Source organism: Myodes glareolus, chromosome 8, assembly GCF_982192425.1.
Source record: "Myodes glareolus chromosome 8, mMyoGla1.1, whole genome shotgun sequence".
In the NCBI taxonomy this organism is placed as follows: domain Eukaryota; kingdom Metazoa; phylum Chordata; class Mammalia; order Rodentia; family Cricetidae; genus Myodes; species Myodes glareolus.
Window position 1 is genome coordinate 90,828,102 of NC_142033.1, and position 18,074 is coordinate 90,846,175.

General features: G+C 39.2%; 1 protein-coding gene across 7 annotated transcripts in view; it reads left to right on the plus strand.

Moving 5' to 3' along the window:
- The window catches only part of Wdpcp (WD repeat containing planar cell polarity effector), a 284,986-nt gene that overhangs the window by 189,563 nt on the left and 77,349 nt on the right, over positions 1–18,074 (plus strand). For all 7 annotated transcript variants that reach the window (XM_085692260.2, XM_085692256.2, XM_085692258.2 and 4 more), the window contains one exon: positions 2,799–2,862. In XM_085692260.2, the coding sequence (XP_085548386.2) occupies positions 2,799–2,862 (64 nt within the window). The remainder of the gene's footprint in view (positions 1–2,798; positions 2,863–18,074) is intronic.

Below are 18,074 nucleotides of genomic sequence, written 5' to 3' on the forward strand. Positions count from 1 at the left end.
CTGCCCAGACTCCCAGGATAATCACACAAAAATTATATTATTTGCAATACTTAATGGAATGTTAAAATAATGCCTTTAAAAAAATATAAATAGTCATTAAGGCAAAACTTACTATTAGAGACTTAAGAAGGTCATTCTATAATGGTAAAGGGGCAATTGATTAGGAACAGTGTGTGTGTGTGTGTGTGTGTGTGTGTATGTGTGTGTGTGTGTGTCTAAGAACAGAATTATAAATGTATCAACATAGAAAAATTCATGGATTCAGCATTCAATGTAATGCTACTTAGCAGTAAAGATACACAATTAGGAAAGAAAGATACAAAATGCTCAGCACCACTAGTCATTGGGGAAGTCCAAATCAAACCATAACAGAAGACTGTCACATGCCCAAGATTATGGCTAAAATGATGGAGATTTAAAATTTTATTGAGAATCTCATATGAGTTCTATTATTTACATAGTTTCATCACCCTTTCCATCATTACAGACACCCCACACACGCACACACACATGCACAAGCCTGCACACACATGAGCCAGGGATGAAGAAGTGACTCAGTGGGTAAGTGCTTACTGCACAAGCATGAAGACCTGAGCTTAGATCTCAGCATGAACAACAAAACCACAAAAGCTAAGCTTCCCCACATGTACGCATTGCCAGGGGCAGAGTGAAGAGAGGAAGCAGAGGTAAGAAGATCGCTAGATTTTGTTGACCACCTGCCTAGCCAAAGTGGTGGACTCCAGGTTTGGTAAGAGACACTGTCTCAATGAGAATAAGGAGAATGCCTAATATACTCTTCTAGCTCAGTGTTTTCATGGGCACTGGTACCTGCATTTGCATAAATACCATAATATATATATATATATGCGATAATTCCATGGTAGGCTTCACATATGAGAAATAACGTACAGTTCTTGTCTTTATGGGTTTGGTTGCCTCATTTAATATGTTTTCCAGTTCCACCCATTTTTCTACAAATTTCATTTTTATTCATAGATGAATAAAATTTCACTCTATACATGTACCGCATTTTCATTATCCACCAGCGGATGGTCATCTAAGCTGGTTGCATTTTTTTGCTGTTACTGAAGAGAGCTGCAATAAGCATGGATGTGCAAGTCTGTTAGAATAAGGACTCCTTTGGTTTATTTTGATTTTTTAAGTATATGCCCATTGTTTAAAGGAGTAGGTTTCATAATGATGTTTTGTTTTGTTACTTTCTCTAATTTCAATGTGTCTTAAGTATGTTTGCCAACAGTGTACGTGTTAGGCATGTTAACTTTGAGGGGCCTAGAAACAAAAAATTTGGCTATCAGCACAGAAATGGATCTTAGAGATGTGAATTTGTGAGTCATTGTTATGATTACTGAGAATGGACTAAGCATAGAAATTAAACAATAGAATACTAACTTCTAGAGAAGATAGGCAAAGTTCAGGCTCCAAAATGGGAAACAAGGAGTGAAGGAAAGGGAAAAGAACCAAGGCGGCCGATTTTGGGAGGGGTGGTTTAGAGGGTTAGGTGTGGCTGCTCTGGTCAGACTCAACCATTTGAAGTGGGCAGGTGCTACTGCTGGGACCTCACAGGGACTCAGCACTGCCACACGGTGGGCAGTGCAATGCCAAATGGCCAGGGAGTGAACACTTGGATCTATTCTCCTTGCATACATAAGGTTGCAGCATGCTTCCGGTTATGATAAATTCTTTTTCCACAGAACCAAACACAATTGCCCCAGGACCTGTAGCTGTGAGAGATTTGGGCAAATACTTGGGTTACTAGTGTGAACAGACAGGGAGCTGGGGGTGGTGGTAGAGAATGGCATCAAAAGGCGTCAAGACTAACACAGAACATGTTCCAGAGCCTAACAGCTCCTGTCTAATACTAAATTAGTTACTTTACAAATGGATTGTGTATTATCAATTTTTAGTACTTACTTTTTAATCTAAGATATCACTGTCTTTTCTACCACTGCATTTTATAATATAGAACACAATGGTGAGCAGTCTACAAACTATTTTGAGGATCAGGAAAATGGATGAGTTTTTTCAATACAAGTCTCTGCATTCAGACAAAAAAAAAAAAAGACAAATTTGTGTGCCCAAAACGTGTTTGAAGTGTTTGCAATGTGCTTTTCTCCTGAGCTCTTAAACTTTATGTTCTTAAAAAAAAAAAATCATTGAAAAGAGCACAAAATTTTTTTAAAAAATTAGAAATAATTTGTTTTGTTCTTTTAAGTTAGCTGAGAATATTTTTTTAAAACTTACACATGTGTAATTTTATAATAATGTGAGATTTGATTTCTTAACTTTTATCTAAGAAACATTTTCTTTTTAAAAAGAAATAAAGATTTCTTTTATCTAAGAAATATATAAAGAATATATTTCTTTATTTTTATCTAAGAAATATAACATATATATATGTTATATAAGTGCAGTTATATAACATATCAGTTACCCTTTTCCTGCTACATTCTTTATACCCACTTAAGTTTCTCTTTAAAAAAAAAAAAACAATAGAGCAAAAATCATGAGGAATTCACGTGTAAGTTTTCATCTCTCCAGATCTGGCTATGTCTCCCTTGAGTTTCTCTTGTCCAGAATTCACACCCAGGGCCTGCCCTGCCTCTATACTTAGCTCCTCCCCAGGGTAAGAACATGTCGTAAGCCAGAAAATCCTTGCAGACAAAAGTATTTTCCCCATCAGGAGGATGCATATAATACCAAATAAATACACACAAAAAAATCACTTTTCCCTTTTATATAGCTTTGTTCACAACTAACATATTTCCCCCTTATCACAGGTACCAGAGATTTGAAAAGGCCTTCCTCTTGGCTGTTGACATTGGTGCTCGTGACCTGTTTATGGTAAGTCACTGCCAGAGATGATTTTTGTGTCTTCAGTTCTAAGGCTGAGTAAGTTGTCAGCTTTTGTGACCATTAAAAGGGATTAGTGTCATTTGTAGCCTTAGACACATGGCGGGAAGGCATTATTGCACCATGGCTTGCAGCACTGCCCTCACGAGCTGCTCAATAGCTATCTCGTATCTTTTGGCTTGTTGACATTTTCCTTGCCAGGGCCAAAGGATCTTTTATATTTTCAAAGCATTTATAATTCTTGAACTTTTCTCCCCATGAACCTTGATGTGCAGAATTGACACCTTTCCATCTATTAAGTCTAAATGTCTTTCTAATCCATGCTCTGAGCAAGCTTGAAGCTCCAGAAGCCAGGACACAGGAGGAAATGTGCCCCAGAGATCTGAACGTACTGTTGGGCCCTCAGGTTCCAGTGAGAAGTAAGAAGTGACAAGTGCTTTCCTTGTGTTTGGCGTAACTAGAGAGAAAAGTGAATCCCCAGGTGCTGAGTGCACTGTTCCCTTGCTCTGCTGTTTGTCACTTTGCCAGTGGTGACACTGCCCAGCTTCTTACAGACCCCGTGCCTACTGTCATGCTCCTGTCTGAGACTGTAACTTAATTACACTTCTCTCTTCCTTTCTTTGCTCCAAACCCTCTGATCTCCCCCTACCCTGGCCACATCCCGTATCCTCCCCACCCTGATTCCTTTCTTATAAGAACTTTCACCCCAGCGAGGTCAAATGAACAAAGTAGCAAATCTGTTGTTATCAAAGAAACAGTAAGACAAAGGTTTGTACTGTTCTTTTGCACTGTGAAGATATTAAGTGTTGCTGTTTCCTAAGTAGAGTTCATTACCTTAGCTCATTTGTTTTTCAATTGAATTTGGGTTTAAAATTCTAAACTATAGGTGACGGAATTTGAATTTCATATTGTCAAATCAATTGTACATATATTAATCATGAAAAAATAGTAATTACTTTCAAAAGTATAAACATTATATTTTCCATCTTCACTTTGCTCTCTGCTTGGGCAAGCATGTCAGTGTGTTGACACTGTGCTTCAGATAGCCCAGTGGAGAGCTTAGATTTCCATCTAACTGACCCTTCTTCCTGTCTTCTCGCCTCTGCTGCATCTTACTCAAATAGAGGTATATCATCCTCCTCGCTCCCCTTCCTCTCCCATTCCCCCACTGCTTCCCACTCCTCTTCCTCCTCTGTAGTGAAGGGCGCTGCGGGCAGGCCTGCTTTTCGTCCTGCCCAGCTCCCGCACAGCTAGCCTAGCTTAGCCCCAGAAATAACAACACACAAATTGTATTCATTTAAACACTGTCTGGCCCATTATCTCTATAGAGTTAGTTACTGGCTAACTCTCACATCTTGATTAACCCATTTCTAATAATCTGTGTAGCACCACGAGGTGGTGGCTTATCAGGAAAGATTCAGCATGTCTGGCCTGGTGGCTGGCTCCATGGCGTCTGCCTCATTGCCCTCTTCCCAGCATTCTGTTCTGTTTACTCCACCCACCTATGTTCTGTCCTATCAAAGGGCCAAGGCAGTCTCTTTATTAACCAATGAAAATAACACATAACAGAAGGCCCACCTATATCACTCCTCCTTCAATGGGGTCCCAGTATGTAGTCCTGGCTGACCTAGAACTCTCTCTGTAGATCTCTGAGTTCCAGAATTAAAGGCATTGGCCCCAGGCCCGGCCCCCAGTTCTTCTGTTATGCCGAGAGTCCCAAGGGTGGAGAGGCAGCTGAGAGCTATGGTTAGAATTGTAATGATTTTTGCTGGGCAAAATTTCTCCCCGAATATTATATCCTGTAGTTTATTTTTTTATTAATTAATAGATATAATTATCAAAACCACCTTCTAAACTATTTTCATATTTGTTTCAGCATTTTAATCTGTTTAACCCAGTACCAATTTAGAGAAACCTTTGTGTTCCTTCAAATCTCCTTAATCCAAGAGCTTTTCTACTGACGGGCTAAAATAGAGGAGAGGATGACTAGACGCTCAGTTTGGAAAAGTACAGACGTTATTCGGAGTGCACATCTTCACTCCTCATCTAAGACAGCGCCTTTAGCCAAGGTCTATTTTAAGGCGTCTCAAAATACAGAGTGTTGAGGCCTCGGAGCTCTGTTTAAGTTTATGAAAGTACCGTGTACATTTGAGACTTGATGTTGAAATTATCTAAAAGAATTTATCATGTTTTCATATAGATTGATTCTTACTGTTTGAATTTCATCTGGCCAGAGGTTCATAGCCTATATTCTAAGAAATATTACCTTCTTTGAAAAGTGAAAGTTTATAAAATAAGCAGGATTATCTCTACTTGCAAAGGATTTATTATCTTTAAGCCATCTCTTCCTTAAAGATTAAAAATAATACCAAAGAGACCAAAAAAATAGTACCTCTGGCTGGGGACATAGCTCAGTTGGTAAGTGTTTGTCAAGCATGTGCAAGGCCCTGGGTTTGATCTCCACAACTCATAAACCAGGTGTGGGGGCACAATCCTGTAATCCTACCGCTTGTGAGGTGGAGCCGAGAGGACCAGACGCCAAGGTCATCCTTGGTCACACAGCACTTGGGAAGCCCATCTGAGCTATATGAGACTGTCTCAAAGCAACAGCAACACCACCAATGAAAAGGACCAGAGAGCCTGAAAATAACACTTTTTGCTTTAGCATCTGTTGGTGGTGAACAGGTGAAGGTATACAATATGGCGAGGAAGGTGATGTATCTGGAAAACAGGCAGCTGAGACCAGAGGGGCCCAGGTGTGAACTAAGGAGTTGGAGTTCACCTTTAAAGCTGTAGGAACATGATGAAGGGTTTGGATCGGAAGAGTGATGCTCTCATAAGTTCGATCAGGAGTCTGCACGCCTTTTCTGGGAAAGGACTAGGTAGTAACTATCTCAAGATGCAAGCCTCATAGTTACTACACAGCTAGTGAGCACTGCAATCATAGAGGGAAGGCAGCTCACAGTGTTCAAACTGTAAGTATGGGTGTGCTCCAGTAAAGCTTCATTTACAATGGTGTGAACAGAATAAAACTTTCAAATGTTGCACACACACACACACACACACACACACACACACAAAACTAAAAACCAAAACTGTGATCCCTGTGTTCCCCCCCATCCCGCTCCAGTGTTTTAAACTAGAAAAAAAATGTGTCTAGTGACATTTGACTGCATTTCATAGTTCCCACACCTCATTTAGAGGGATCCAAGGCTGCAGTATGGAGAGGAAGGGGAAGAGCCGCTTTCAGGGTGAAGGTTAGAGTAGAAGAGCCCATTTCAGGTCCATCTCCTCACACTAGTGCTTCAGGGGCTGTTGATTCGGTTCCAGACTAACCTATTGGCTCTGTGGGTTTCATATAGTTTACCTAATGCTGTTTGCTTCCATTTTATTGTTTGTAAGATGGTAACAATGCATAAATTGCCAAAGTATGAAATAGATTAACATATTTGAAGTGCCTGGCATACTGTAATAACTTGGTAACTAGGATGTCTAGCATGTTTTCCTATTATTCACCTTTCAAGTCTTTGTCCAGTGTTTAATTTTAAGGTAGGGGTGTGTGTGTGTGTGTGTGTGTGTGTGTGTGTGTGTGTGTGTGTGTGTGTGTATGAGATCAGTAATCTGGGCTTTATACAACTTTTGAAATTTGTATGTCTCTACTTGATAGCTTAGAATCATTTAAGACAGCCTTGTTTCATAGTCTGCTCTTTTACCTAAAATATCTTAGAAGATAGATTGATTTGTGTACTTGAATTAATCTACAGTAATGGTAGCATTTGAAAGCAAAAAGTTTCAGTAAGTCATGTTGATGGTCCAAAATTCTTCATAACAAAGAGGGAATATGCTGATATAAATAAATAACCAGTAAAGAGTAAAATATTAGAACTAAAATCCAGCATATATCAGAACAAGTCATTTCAAAAAAATCAGAATTATAAATAACCCATAAACACAGGAAAATGTTGAAAGTCATTGGTGGTGAAACTGTGGACTATTGCTCTTAAGGCAGTTCAGGGAGCGAGTATCACTAAGGTTTTCGTGAGACTCTTGTCAGGGGGTAGTTGACTATACATGGGTGAATATCTTTGTGGACTTTCTTTGTCTTGCATTGATCCATAGTTCTGTCTTTGTGCCAGGATCATGTACTAGACTCATAGTTTTGGAATTAGATTGTTTTATATACTGAGATCCTTTGGGATTGCATGTGAATTTTAGGATGCATTTCTCTGTTTCTGCACAGACATGCCACTAAATGGTCACTTTAGGTACGACTGATATCTTTTTGTTGCGCTTTTTTTGAAGTTTCTCTACATGTGTATGCTGCATATTGAGCCCTTTCCTAATCCCTTTTCATTTCTTTTTTCTACTTTCATATCACACGCACACACACACGCACACACACACACACACACACACACACACACACACACATGTATCTTCATGTATCTCTATAAAATCTCGGAACCACAGATAAGAGAAAGCATAATTTGTCTTTCTGAAATCAGCATAGTTCAGTTGACACATCTGTTTCCCTGCAAACAGTGTGGCTTCTTTTTGCATGGTCTTGAAGGTTGATGGTGCTTTCTTCTACGTTGTGTTGTCTGGTTTGTTGATTGGTTGATTTTCAGAATTTCTGTCTGGTTCTTCGTCAGTGTCTGAACTCTTTACAGGGTTTTTCCGTGTTGTTTTAAATTTTCTTCTTCCATGTTACTGATTCTTCATCTGCTTTTGTAGTTTTCTTGTGTAGGTCCTTGATTGATTAATTTCATAACTGTCTTCAGGATTTTTTATTTGAATCCTCTCTGTGGTCACTGCTCCTCTTCCAGTGTGTAGGATCTGACACTTCACTTCTAACCACTTTTGTTCTACATTGTTGAGAAGCTCTCAGCTTAGGAGGGGCTCTCAGTGGAATGCTGTCTCATGCTTTCTATTCTTTTGCTGGGTTTCGCGTATCTGTTTGCATGTATGTGTCCTGTCCTCCAATTTGTAGTACCCCTCCCCCCACACTCTTTTCCTCATGTTTTTTGTTTTATTTCACATGAATCCTGATGGGTTGTCTTTGCTTAGAGCTATAATTGCAAGAAAATCCAACTGCAGTACCACTGTAACAACTACAGTGCTTTCACAGTAGCCTCAAGATTTTAAAGAGATGAACAAAGCATTCAGGTGGGGTTCTTATTAGAAACAAGAGCTGTCTACAGAAGAGGGGCAGAGGACAGGGAGAACAGGGAGCTCGAAGACAACAGGGAAGCTTGTGTGAATTCACAGACGGGAGCAGCAGTCACAGGACGTAGATGGGTCTGTGCCAGCTCCTCTGCATGTGTGCAGTAGCTTCCAGCTTAGTATTTTCATGGGACTCTTGGATGTATGAATGAGTGGGTCTTTGACTCTTGTGCCTGCTCTTGGAGCTTTTGTATTTTTCTCTTGGCTTGGCTTGTCCAAATTTGATATGATAGCTGTTTTATTCTGTTATGTTTTGTTGTTGTCTCTTCGAAGCTTGTCCTTTTTTACGGAGAGACAGGAAGGGAGTGAATTCAGTCTAGAGAGGAGGTGGGGAGGGACAGGAGTAGCGGGAGGGGAAGCTGTGTTCGGATTCCATCGTGGGAGAAAGGAATCTGTGTTTGATAAAAGGGGATAGACAGAAGCTATAATTAAAAAGTACAAATTTGTATAGTTAAAAAAGTTTGAATTCAGAAGTTAAAATTTTTTAAAAAATTATCCATTAGTAGAAAAATGGATTGATTTATAAAAGGTAAATTAACTTAAAAACAGATAAAGAGGAACCATCTAATCTCAAGAACAACAAAATAAAACAAATAATAAAATGAACAATCTGAATGATGCAGAATTGGAGTCTTGTCCTTAGTAGAAGTTTCGTGAAAGCATGGCTTGCAGATTCAAAGATCCTAGTGAAGTTAAATATGAGAAAGCAGTTCCCGGGCATGTCCTAGCAACACAGGGCACCCAGATAGAAAAGCTTTACACAGATTGAGAAACAGCTGCTCAGAAACACCAGTAGCTGATGTGCACTACGGTCTCCTGCAGATAGAAGTTACAATGCCAAGAGATAATTGATATCTTTTAATGTGCTGAAAAGAATTAAAGCTCTGGACACAACATATATCCAGTGAAAATATTCATAGGTGAGAATAAAATAAAGATAATTTTAAATACATCAAAGGTCTGCACTATGAGAAAAAATAAGTGAAGGTTTGGGTAAGGAATTTAAACCAGAACTTGGATATACACCAGATGAGAAACACGTGGATCAATAGTCTTTTCTCCTCATCTTACTATTCTTCAAGGCATAATTGATACATGCAAGTTTAAATGTTTGAGTTATATATGTTTATTCTCATTTAAACATTATAAAACATATGCATGTATTAGAATATCAACATGGTACCCAACAGATATGTATAGTTTTTATGTGTAGATTTGTGTAGATCCACATTCTTTTTTAAAAGAAGATATTTAAAGTAAAATTTATGTCATTAACATTGTGTTTATTGCATGTAAAAATGAAATGAATGATTCTAGCATAGAAAGAGCAAATAGAATTATACTGGTTTATGATTGGTGCCTCTGTCCTGAAATGCCACAGTCCTGGGTATCTCATGACAGGTTAAAATTGCAGATTATAGCACATGGAGGGTTTTCTTCTAAGGAAACTCAGTAGGTGTGTAACTTTAAAAAGTCAATACAGAAAACTGAAAAGTTTGAAAATATTCTATCAGAGAAGGATAAAATAAAACGAGTAGCAAGATTTTAATTTTATTCCCCAAACATATGCATTAAGTTGAATTCAAATAGATTACACCTTCCTGTTAAAAAGTAAATTTTAATTCTTTTTATAGGTCAGAGGTTATCACTGGACCCAGAGAAAGTTGTAGTTGTGCTCAATGTATAATTCTTTACTTGTGTTCAGGATATATAATTAACTGTTGGAGTATGAATAAATTAAATGTAAAAATATATAAAAACGATAATAGAAAAAGACTACCACAAAGTCATTGTAAGATCAAGTCAAGGTATTAATTACTAGAGATAATGGTCTCACAGTAGCCACAGGTTTTAAAGAAAAGATAAACAAAATGTTCGGATGGGTAGTCTCATCAGAAATAGAAATACAAATTTAGAATCAAACATTTAAAAAAATTCATAAAGTTTAAATTCAGAAGTCTATAGTTTTAAAATTATAGAAACATTTCCCCAATAGATATGTATTATGATAAAAGTTTAGTAAAAAAAGACACAATAAACAATTGTGTGCAAGATAACTGAGCTTCAAATACTTGAAACAAAAGTTGAGAAACTGTAGCAAAATAGATGCAGAAATAAACAGAGAAAGTAGGTAAAAGTTTATGAATATTTTAAAATCTATGAATCAACTTTTCTTGATGTTTTGAAAGCTACAGAATCCAACATCATTCTCCAACAACTGAAAAATTATATTATTTCAAATGTATATCATTTATTCACCAGATATATATTGGGCCACATAAGACATGAAAATGCCTTGTCATGTTTTTAGAATGTAACATTCTAAAAAATGGTACATGAAACCAAAGGAATTGAGTTGTAAATCAGTAATATTCTGTACCTCTGAAGTTCACAAATTAAATAACAGTTGTTTTTGAAACCTAATGGTCTTCAGAAGAAATTAGGAAGTATCTCAAATGAATTTGATAAGAACCACAGTATATCAGAATATAGGAAGTAACCACTGATCCACACTGGTACATGTGTAAATAAGTAAATCAATTCAACACCCATGTTAGAAGTCACGGTTTGGCAAACATCATGATTATAACTGATTAAGGCGAAAGTTACTAATGGACTCAATGCCTAGGGAAGGGGTCTGCAGAAACAAGCTATTTAAAGGTTCTCAGGGTGTTTCCATAATGTTATAAAAGCTACGTGTTTTTACAAATAAACAAGAGTAACAAACTGCCGTAGAGAAAATTGATAAACACTATGTAAATCTAACAATCATAACTCAATCAATAGCAAAACGAACAGCTGGGTGTGGTGATGTATTCCTGTTTTCTCAGAACTTGGGGCACAGAGGCAAGAGAATCAGAACATCCAGGCATTATAGCATGTTTGAGACCAATCTGGACTACAAATGCTAAAGTAATAATATAATAATTATAATAATAAAAATGGAACTATTGAAAACAGTTTGCCACCTGGTAAAATAAGCAAGAATGCAACATCCTGCTGTGACATTCCTGCCAAAAAGGTAAAAAGAAACTGAGGGTCATTCTTTTAAGTAGCCTGTATTCTTAAAGAATGTGATGCTCACATAAGGGAGAGCACCAAAGGAAACAAAAGCTCACCACTAAATGCATCAAAAGTTGGTCTGTTGGGTGTAAAGAACAGCCGAGAATAGTTGAAACTTTGCAGTTGTGTGGGTACAGATTACCAGTGCTAGTTTGATTTTTTGTGTGTTTTGTGGCTTTGTAGGACATGTAAAGCACCATCAAGTAAGTCAACAACTTTTTCTCAAATAGTTCAGAAAAGTAATCTTTGAACTGTACTTGGAACTCTGTGGAAGCTTGAGGTTGCTTTAAAATTCACATCTTCAATTTCCTCAGGAGGTCTAGATTGCTCACTGCCCATGAAAGTCTATGGCTTTGGTCACAAAGTGCTGCTTCTAGCTTCTTGTCTTTAGAATATTATTCTGGGTTTGAAAATTCAGGTAGCCTCTCCAAAGCAATTATTATTGTGGCATAAAAGATAATTGTTTTGCTATACTCATTGTGGCATAAAAGCCACCCAAGATTGCTTCTCTGGCCCCATCTTGAATGGCATGAAGATGAGTGTGCCTCTGAGCAGTCTCATGTTGGCATCTCTAACTACCTTGGCCATTGGCACAAGGCCAGTTGGAATGTCAAATGTACCATCTGATAATGCTATAAAAAGACCTATAACTGCTGCTCTCCAGCCATCTGTGCCTTCCCTTGGCATAATACTTTTGGGTAGTTTGTCTTCCATTGGCATGGTTTTTGTAGGGCGGCTTACATCTGCTATTCCTAGGCACTTGCTTGGTGATCAAGTTGACATAGAATTGCTTCTTTGGCACTGTTTTTACATAGAGGAGTTTTATACCTGCTAACTTCTGAAATAAGACTTGGCGTTTAATCCATAATTGCCATTCAATTTTATGAATATATGTGCCTTTCTGAACTCTAGTGACTCAAACCTAGCTTGGACATTCAAGTTGAAGTTCTAATTGAAAATTCTCCACTCAGAACAGTTAACTATATTTGAAGTAGATTTTCTTTAAAATAGTCAATTGAGTACACAGAATAAATCTCTCCTCTTGTGCCAAATCTATGGAAATTAGAGAAACTCTGTGTGTGTGTGTGTGTGTGTGTGTGTGCATGCGTGTGTGTGTGTGTGTGTGTGTGTGTGTGTGTGTGTGCCTGTTTGTGTTAAATTTTATAGCTGGAATCAAATAGAATACTTGATGGACCCGAAGTTGTGAGACTCCACTCAGAACGCTAAGATGGGACAAAGTGAGATTAGGAAAGCAGGCACCAAGTGCTAAGAAAAGATTGTTTACCAAAGTCAGAAGAACATCTAGAACTTCATGTCCTGGGGAAAGGATACTCTGAATAGAAAAGTATTTGTGGGCAAGCAAGGATAGATCCTTGGGATGCTTCAATACAAACAGGAGGGTGAAAAAGTGGAGAGAAAAAAATCACAAGAAGTAGAAACTGGGTCAGCCCCAGTTATGTTAAGTGAAATAGGGTTGCAACTATTAGGAATTTAAGGATATTCAGCAGAAAAATAGAAATGCTATGGACTGAACTGTGCCTTTTTTCTCCACAAAATTAACATGTGGCTCTTCTAACCATCAATATGACTACATTTGGAAGCAAAGCTGGTAAGCTGGGTAATTAAGGTTTAAGGCCAGTGGGCCAGGATATCATCCATTATGCTGTTTTTTTTTTTAAATACTTTAAAAAACACTAATCCAAATTCCCACTCCCTTTCCTCCTCCCATTCCCTCCACACACCCTCCCACCCAAGCCCCCTCTAATCCTAAAAGAGGGTAAGGCACTTTGCCTTGTGGAAAATCCAAGGCCCTTCCCACTACATCTAGGCTGAGCAAGGTATACATCCAAAGAGAATAAGATCCCAACAAGCCAGTACATGCATGCAGTAGAGACAAATCCCAGTGCCTCTGTCAGTGGCCCCTTAGTCTGCCCAACTGTCAGCCACATTCAGAGGGACAAGTTTGATCCTATGCTTGTTCATTCCCAGTCCAGCTGGAGTTGGTGAGGTCCCATTAGCTCAGGCAAACTGTTTCAGTGGATGAACCCCTCATGGTCCTGACCTCCTTGCTTATATTCTCACTCCTCCCACTCTTCAACTGGACCTTGGGAGCTCAGTATAGTGCTCCGATGTGGGTCTCTGCCTCTGTTTCCATCTGTTGTTGAACGAAGGTTCTATGGTAATATTTAAGATAATCATCAGTCTGACTACAGGGCAAGGTTAGTTCACTCACCCTCTCCTCTATTGCTTAGGGTCTTAGCTGGGATCATCCTTGTGGATTCCTGGGAACTTTTCTAGAGTCAGGTTTTTTGCTAACCCCATAATGGCTCCCACAATTAAGATATCCCTTTCCTTGCTCTCATATCTGTCCTTCCTCCATCTCAACTATCCCATTCCCTCAAGTTCTCCTCAACCCTCCCCTTCTCCCCTTCCTTTTACCCCCTCACCCCCATGCTCCCAATTTTGTCAGGTGATCTTGTCTGTTTCCAATTTCCAAGTGGGTCTATATATGTTTTTTCTTTGGGTTCACCTTATTACTTAGCTTCTCTAGGGTCATTAACTACAGTCTCAATGTCCTTTGTTTATACCTAGTATCCACTTATGAGTGAGTACATACCATATTCCTCTTTTGGGGTCTGGGTTACCTCACTCAGTAAAGCGTTTTCTATTTCCATCCATTTGCAAGCAAAATCCAAGATGTTGTTGTTTTTTACCGCTGAGTAGTACTCTAATGTGTAAATGTGCCACACTTTCTTTATCCATTCTTCAGTTGAGAGGCATCTAGGTTGTTCCCAGGTTCTGGCTATTACAAATAATGCTGCTATGAACATAACTGAACAAATGCTGTTGTAGTATGATTGGGCATCTCTTGGGTATATTCCCAAGAGTGGTATTGCTGGATCCTGGGGTAGGTTGATTCCCAATTTTCTGAGAAACTGCCACACTGATTTCCAAAGTGGTTGTACAAGTTTGCATTCCCAACAGCAATGGATGAGTGTTCCTGTTACTCCACATCTGCTCCAGCATAGGCTATCATTGGTGTTTTTGATTTTAGTCATTCTAACAGGTGTAAGATGGTATCTCAGAGTTGTTTTGATTTGCATTTCCCTGATCGCTAAGGAAGTTGAACATGTCCTTAAGTATCTTTTGGCCATTTGAACTTCTTCTGTTGAGAATTCTCTGTGTAGTTCAGTACTCCATTTTTTAATTGGGTTATTTAGAATTTTAATGTCTATTTTTTTAGTTCTTTATATATTTTGGAGATCAGTCCTTGGTCTGATGTGGGGTTGGTGAAGATCTTTTCTCATTGAGTAGGCTACCTTTTTGTCTTATTGACTGTGTCCTTTGCTTTACAGAAGCTTCTCAGTTTCAGCAGGTCCCATTTATTTGTTGTTGCTCTTATTTTTTTTTCAAAGTTTATTAAATTATGAAAGTTTCCATTTCCGCCCCTCCTCCCCACACCCTCCCACTCCCCCCTCCCCCTCCTCCTCCCTCTCCATCCCTAAGAGCAGTCAGGGCTTCCAGCCCTGTGGGAAGTTCAAGTTCCTCCCCCCTCCCTCCAGGTCCAGGAAGGTGAGTATCCAAACAGACTGGATTCCAAAAATCCAGTATATGCAGAGGAAACAAGTCCCAGTGTCATTGTCAATGGCTTTTCAGAAAGGCTCCAGGCCAGCCACATTCAGAGAATCCGGCCACATTCAGAAAATCTGGTTGGATCACGTGCTCGTTCAGTCCCAGTCCAACTGGCCTTGGTGAACTCTCATTAGATCAGTCCCCTTGTATCAGTGGGTGATCGCACCCCTCGCGGTCCTGAGTTTGTTTTTTTTTTCATGTTCTTCCTCCTCATTTGGACCATGGGGGGCTCAGTCCGGTGCTCCAATGTGGGTCTCCGTCTGTATCGCCATCCATCGTCGGATGAAGGATCTTTTTTGGATTTTTTATTGATTTTTTTTTTATTGAGCTCTACATTTTTCTCTCTCCCCTCCTTGCCTCTCCCTTCCCCTTCAATCCTCCCCTAAGGTCCCCATGCTCCCAGTTTACTTATAGCCTGTGTCTTTTTATAGGTGAATTGAGTCCATTGATATTAAGTGATATTAATGACCTGTGGTTGTTAATTCTAGTTATTTTTCGGTAGAGGTGGTTGTGTGTTTCCCTTCTTTGAGTTATGCTGGGGGGGTGGTTATTAAATGTTTGTGTTTTGTGGGTGTAGTTAGCTTCCTTGGGTTGAGGTTTTTCTTCTAGTTACTTTCTGTAAGGCTGGGTTTATGGATAGGTATTGTTGTTTAAATCTGTTTTTGTCATGGAATATCTTGTTTTCTCCATTGATGGTGAAAGAAAGCTTGCTGGGTATAGTAGTCTGGGCTTGCATCCATGGTCTCTTAGTGTCTGTAGCACATCTATTCAGGACCTTCTGGCTTTTATGGTTTCCATTGAGAAGTCAGGTGTAATTCTGATAGGTTTACCTTTTATGTTATTTGACCTTTTTCCTTTGTAGCTCTTAATATTCGTTCTTTATTCTGTATGTTTTGTGTTTTGATTATTATATGGCAAGGGGATTTTTTTTTATTCAGTCTATTGGGTGTTCTGTAAGCTTCTTGTACCTTCATAGGGATATCCTTCTTTAGGTTGGGAAAGTTTTCTTCTATACTTTTGTTGAATAGATTTTCTGTGCCTTTAAGCTGAAATTCTCCTCCCCGCTTCTACCCCTATTATTCTTAGGTTTGGTCTTTTCATGGTGTCCCAGATTTTCTGAATGCTTTGTGTTAAGAATTTGTTGGATTTAACATTTTTTTATTTTATTGTTAATTTATTTTTTGTTGTTTTTTTTAAATTTATTTATTTAGTAAAAATTTCCACCTCCTCCCTGCCTCCCTTTTCTCTCCCCCTCCTCACCTCCCCCTCTCTCTCTAGTCCTAAGAGCAGTCAGGGTTCCCTGCCCCATGGGAAGTCCAAGGTCCTCCCCTCTCCATCCAGGTCTATAAAGGTGAGCATCCAAACAAACCAGGCTCCCACAAAGTCAGTCTATGCAGTAGAATCAAAACCCAGTGCCTTTGTCCTTGGTTTCTCAGTCAGCCTTCATTGCCAGCCACTTTCAGAGTGTCCAGTTTGATCACATCTATCACCATGCACAAAACTCAAGTCCAAATGGATTAAAGACCTCAATATTAATCTGACCACATTGAACCTGATAGAAGAGAAAGTAGGAAGTAGTCTACAAGATATAGGCACAGGAAACCACTTCCTAGGTAGAACCCTAGTAGCACAGACAATAAGAGAATCAATGAATAAATGGGACCTCCTGAACCTGAGAAGCTTCTGTAAAGCAAAAGATGCTGTCATTAAGACAAAAAGGCTACCCTCTGACTGGGAGAATATCTTCGCCAACTGCTCATCAGACAAAGGTCTGATCTACAAAATATACAAAGAACTCAAGAAACTAGACACTAAAACTCTAATTAACCCAATTAAAAAATGGGGTACTGAACTGAACAGAGAATTCTAAACAGAAGAAGTTCAAATGGCCAAAAGACACTTAAGGTCATGCTCAACCTCCTTAGCGATCAGGGAAATGCAAATCAAAACAACTCTGAGATACCATCTTACACCTGTCAGAATAGCTAAAAATCAAAACCACCAATGATAGCCTATGCTGGAGAGGATGTGGAGTGAGGGGAACACTCATCCATTGTTGATGGGAATGCAAACTTGTTCAGCCACTTTGGAAATCAGTGTGGCGGTTTCTCAGGAAACTGGGAGTCAACCTCCCTCAGGACCCAGCAATTCCACTCTTGGGAATATACCCAAGAGATGCCCTATCATACTACAAAAGCATTTTTCAACTATGTTCATAGCAGCACTATTTGTAATAGCCAGAACATGGAAACAACCTAGGTGCCCCTCAATAGAAGAATGGTTAAAGAAGGTGTGGAACATATATACATTGGAGTTTTACTCAGTGGTAAAAAAAAAAAAAAAAAATGACATCTTGAATTTTGCATGCAAATGGATGGAAATAGAAAACGCTTTACTGAGTGAGGTAACCCAGACCCAAAAAGAGGAATATGGTATGTACTCACTCATAAGTGAATTCTAGCCATAATTAAAGGACATTGAGCCTATAATTAGCGATCCTAGAGAAGCTAAATAAGAAGGTGAACCTAAAGAAAATCATATAGTTATCCTCCTGGATATTGGAAGTAGACAAGATTGCCAGGCAAAACTTGGGTGCACGGGGGGTGGAGGAGTGGATGTAAGGGGAGATGGGTAGAGAGAAGGGAGAAGGGGAGGATTCGGAAAAGCTTGGGGGAATGGGATGGGTGGGATGGAGGAAGGGTGGATATGGGAACAGGGAAGTAAATATCTTAATTAAGGGAGCCATTTTAGGGTTTGCAAGAGACTTGATTCTAGAGGGGTTCCCAGGTCCAAGGAGAGGTTCCCAGATTGTTCCTTGAGCAGCAGAGGAGAGGGTGCCTGAACTGACCTTGTCCCATAGCCACACTAATGAATATCTTGCATATCACCATAGAGCCTTCATCTGGCGATGGATGGAGATAGAGACAGAGACCCACATTGGAGCACTGGAATTAGCTCCCAAGGTCCAAATGAGGAGCAGAAGGAGGGAGAACATGAGCAAGGAAGTCAGGACCACAAGGGGTGCGTTCACCCACTGAGACAGTGGGACTGATCTAATGGGAGCTCACCAAGGCCAACTGGACAGGGAGTGATGGAGCATGTGATCAAACTGGACACTTTAACGTTTTATTTGACCAGTGACTTTATTTCCTCTATAGTATCTCCAGAGCCTAAGATTCTTTCTTCTATCTCTTGTATTCTGTTGGTTGTACTTGTCTCTGTAGTTCCTGTTCGTTTACCCAGATTTTCCATATCCAGATTCCCTCGGTTTGTGTTTTCACTAT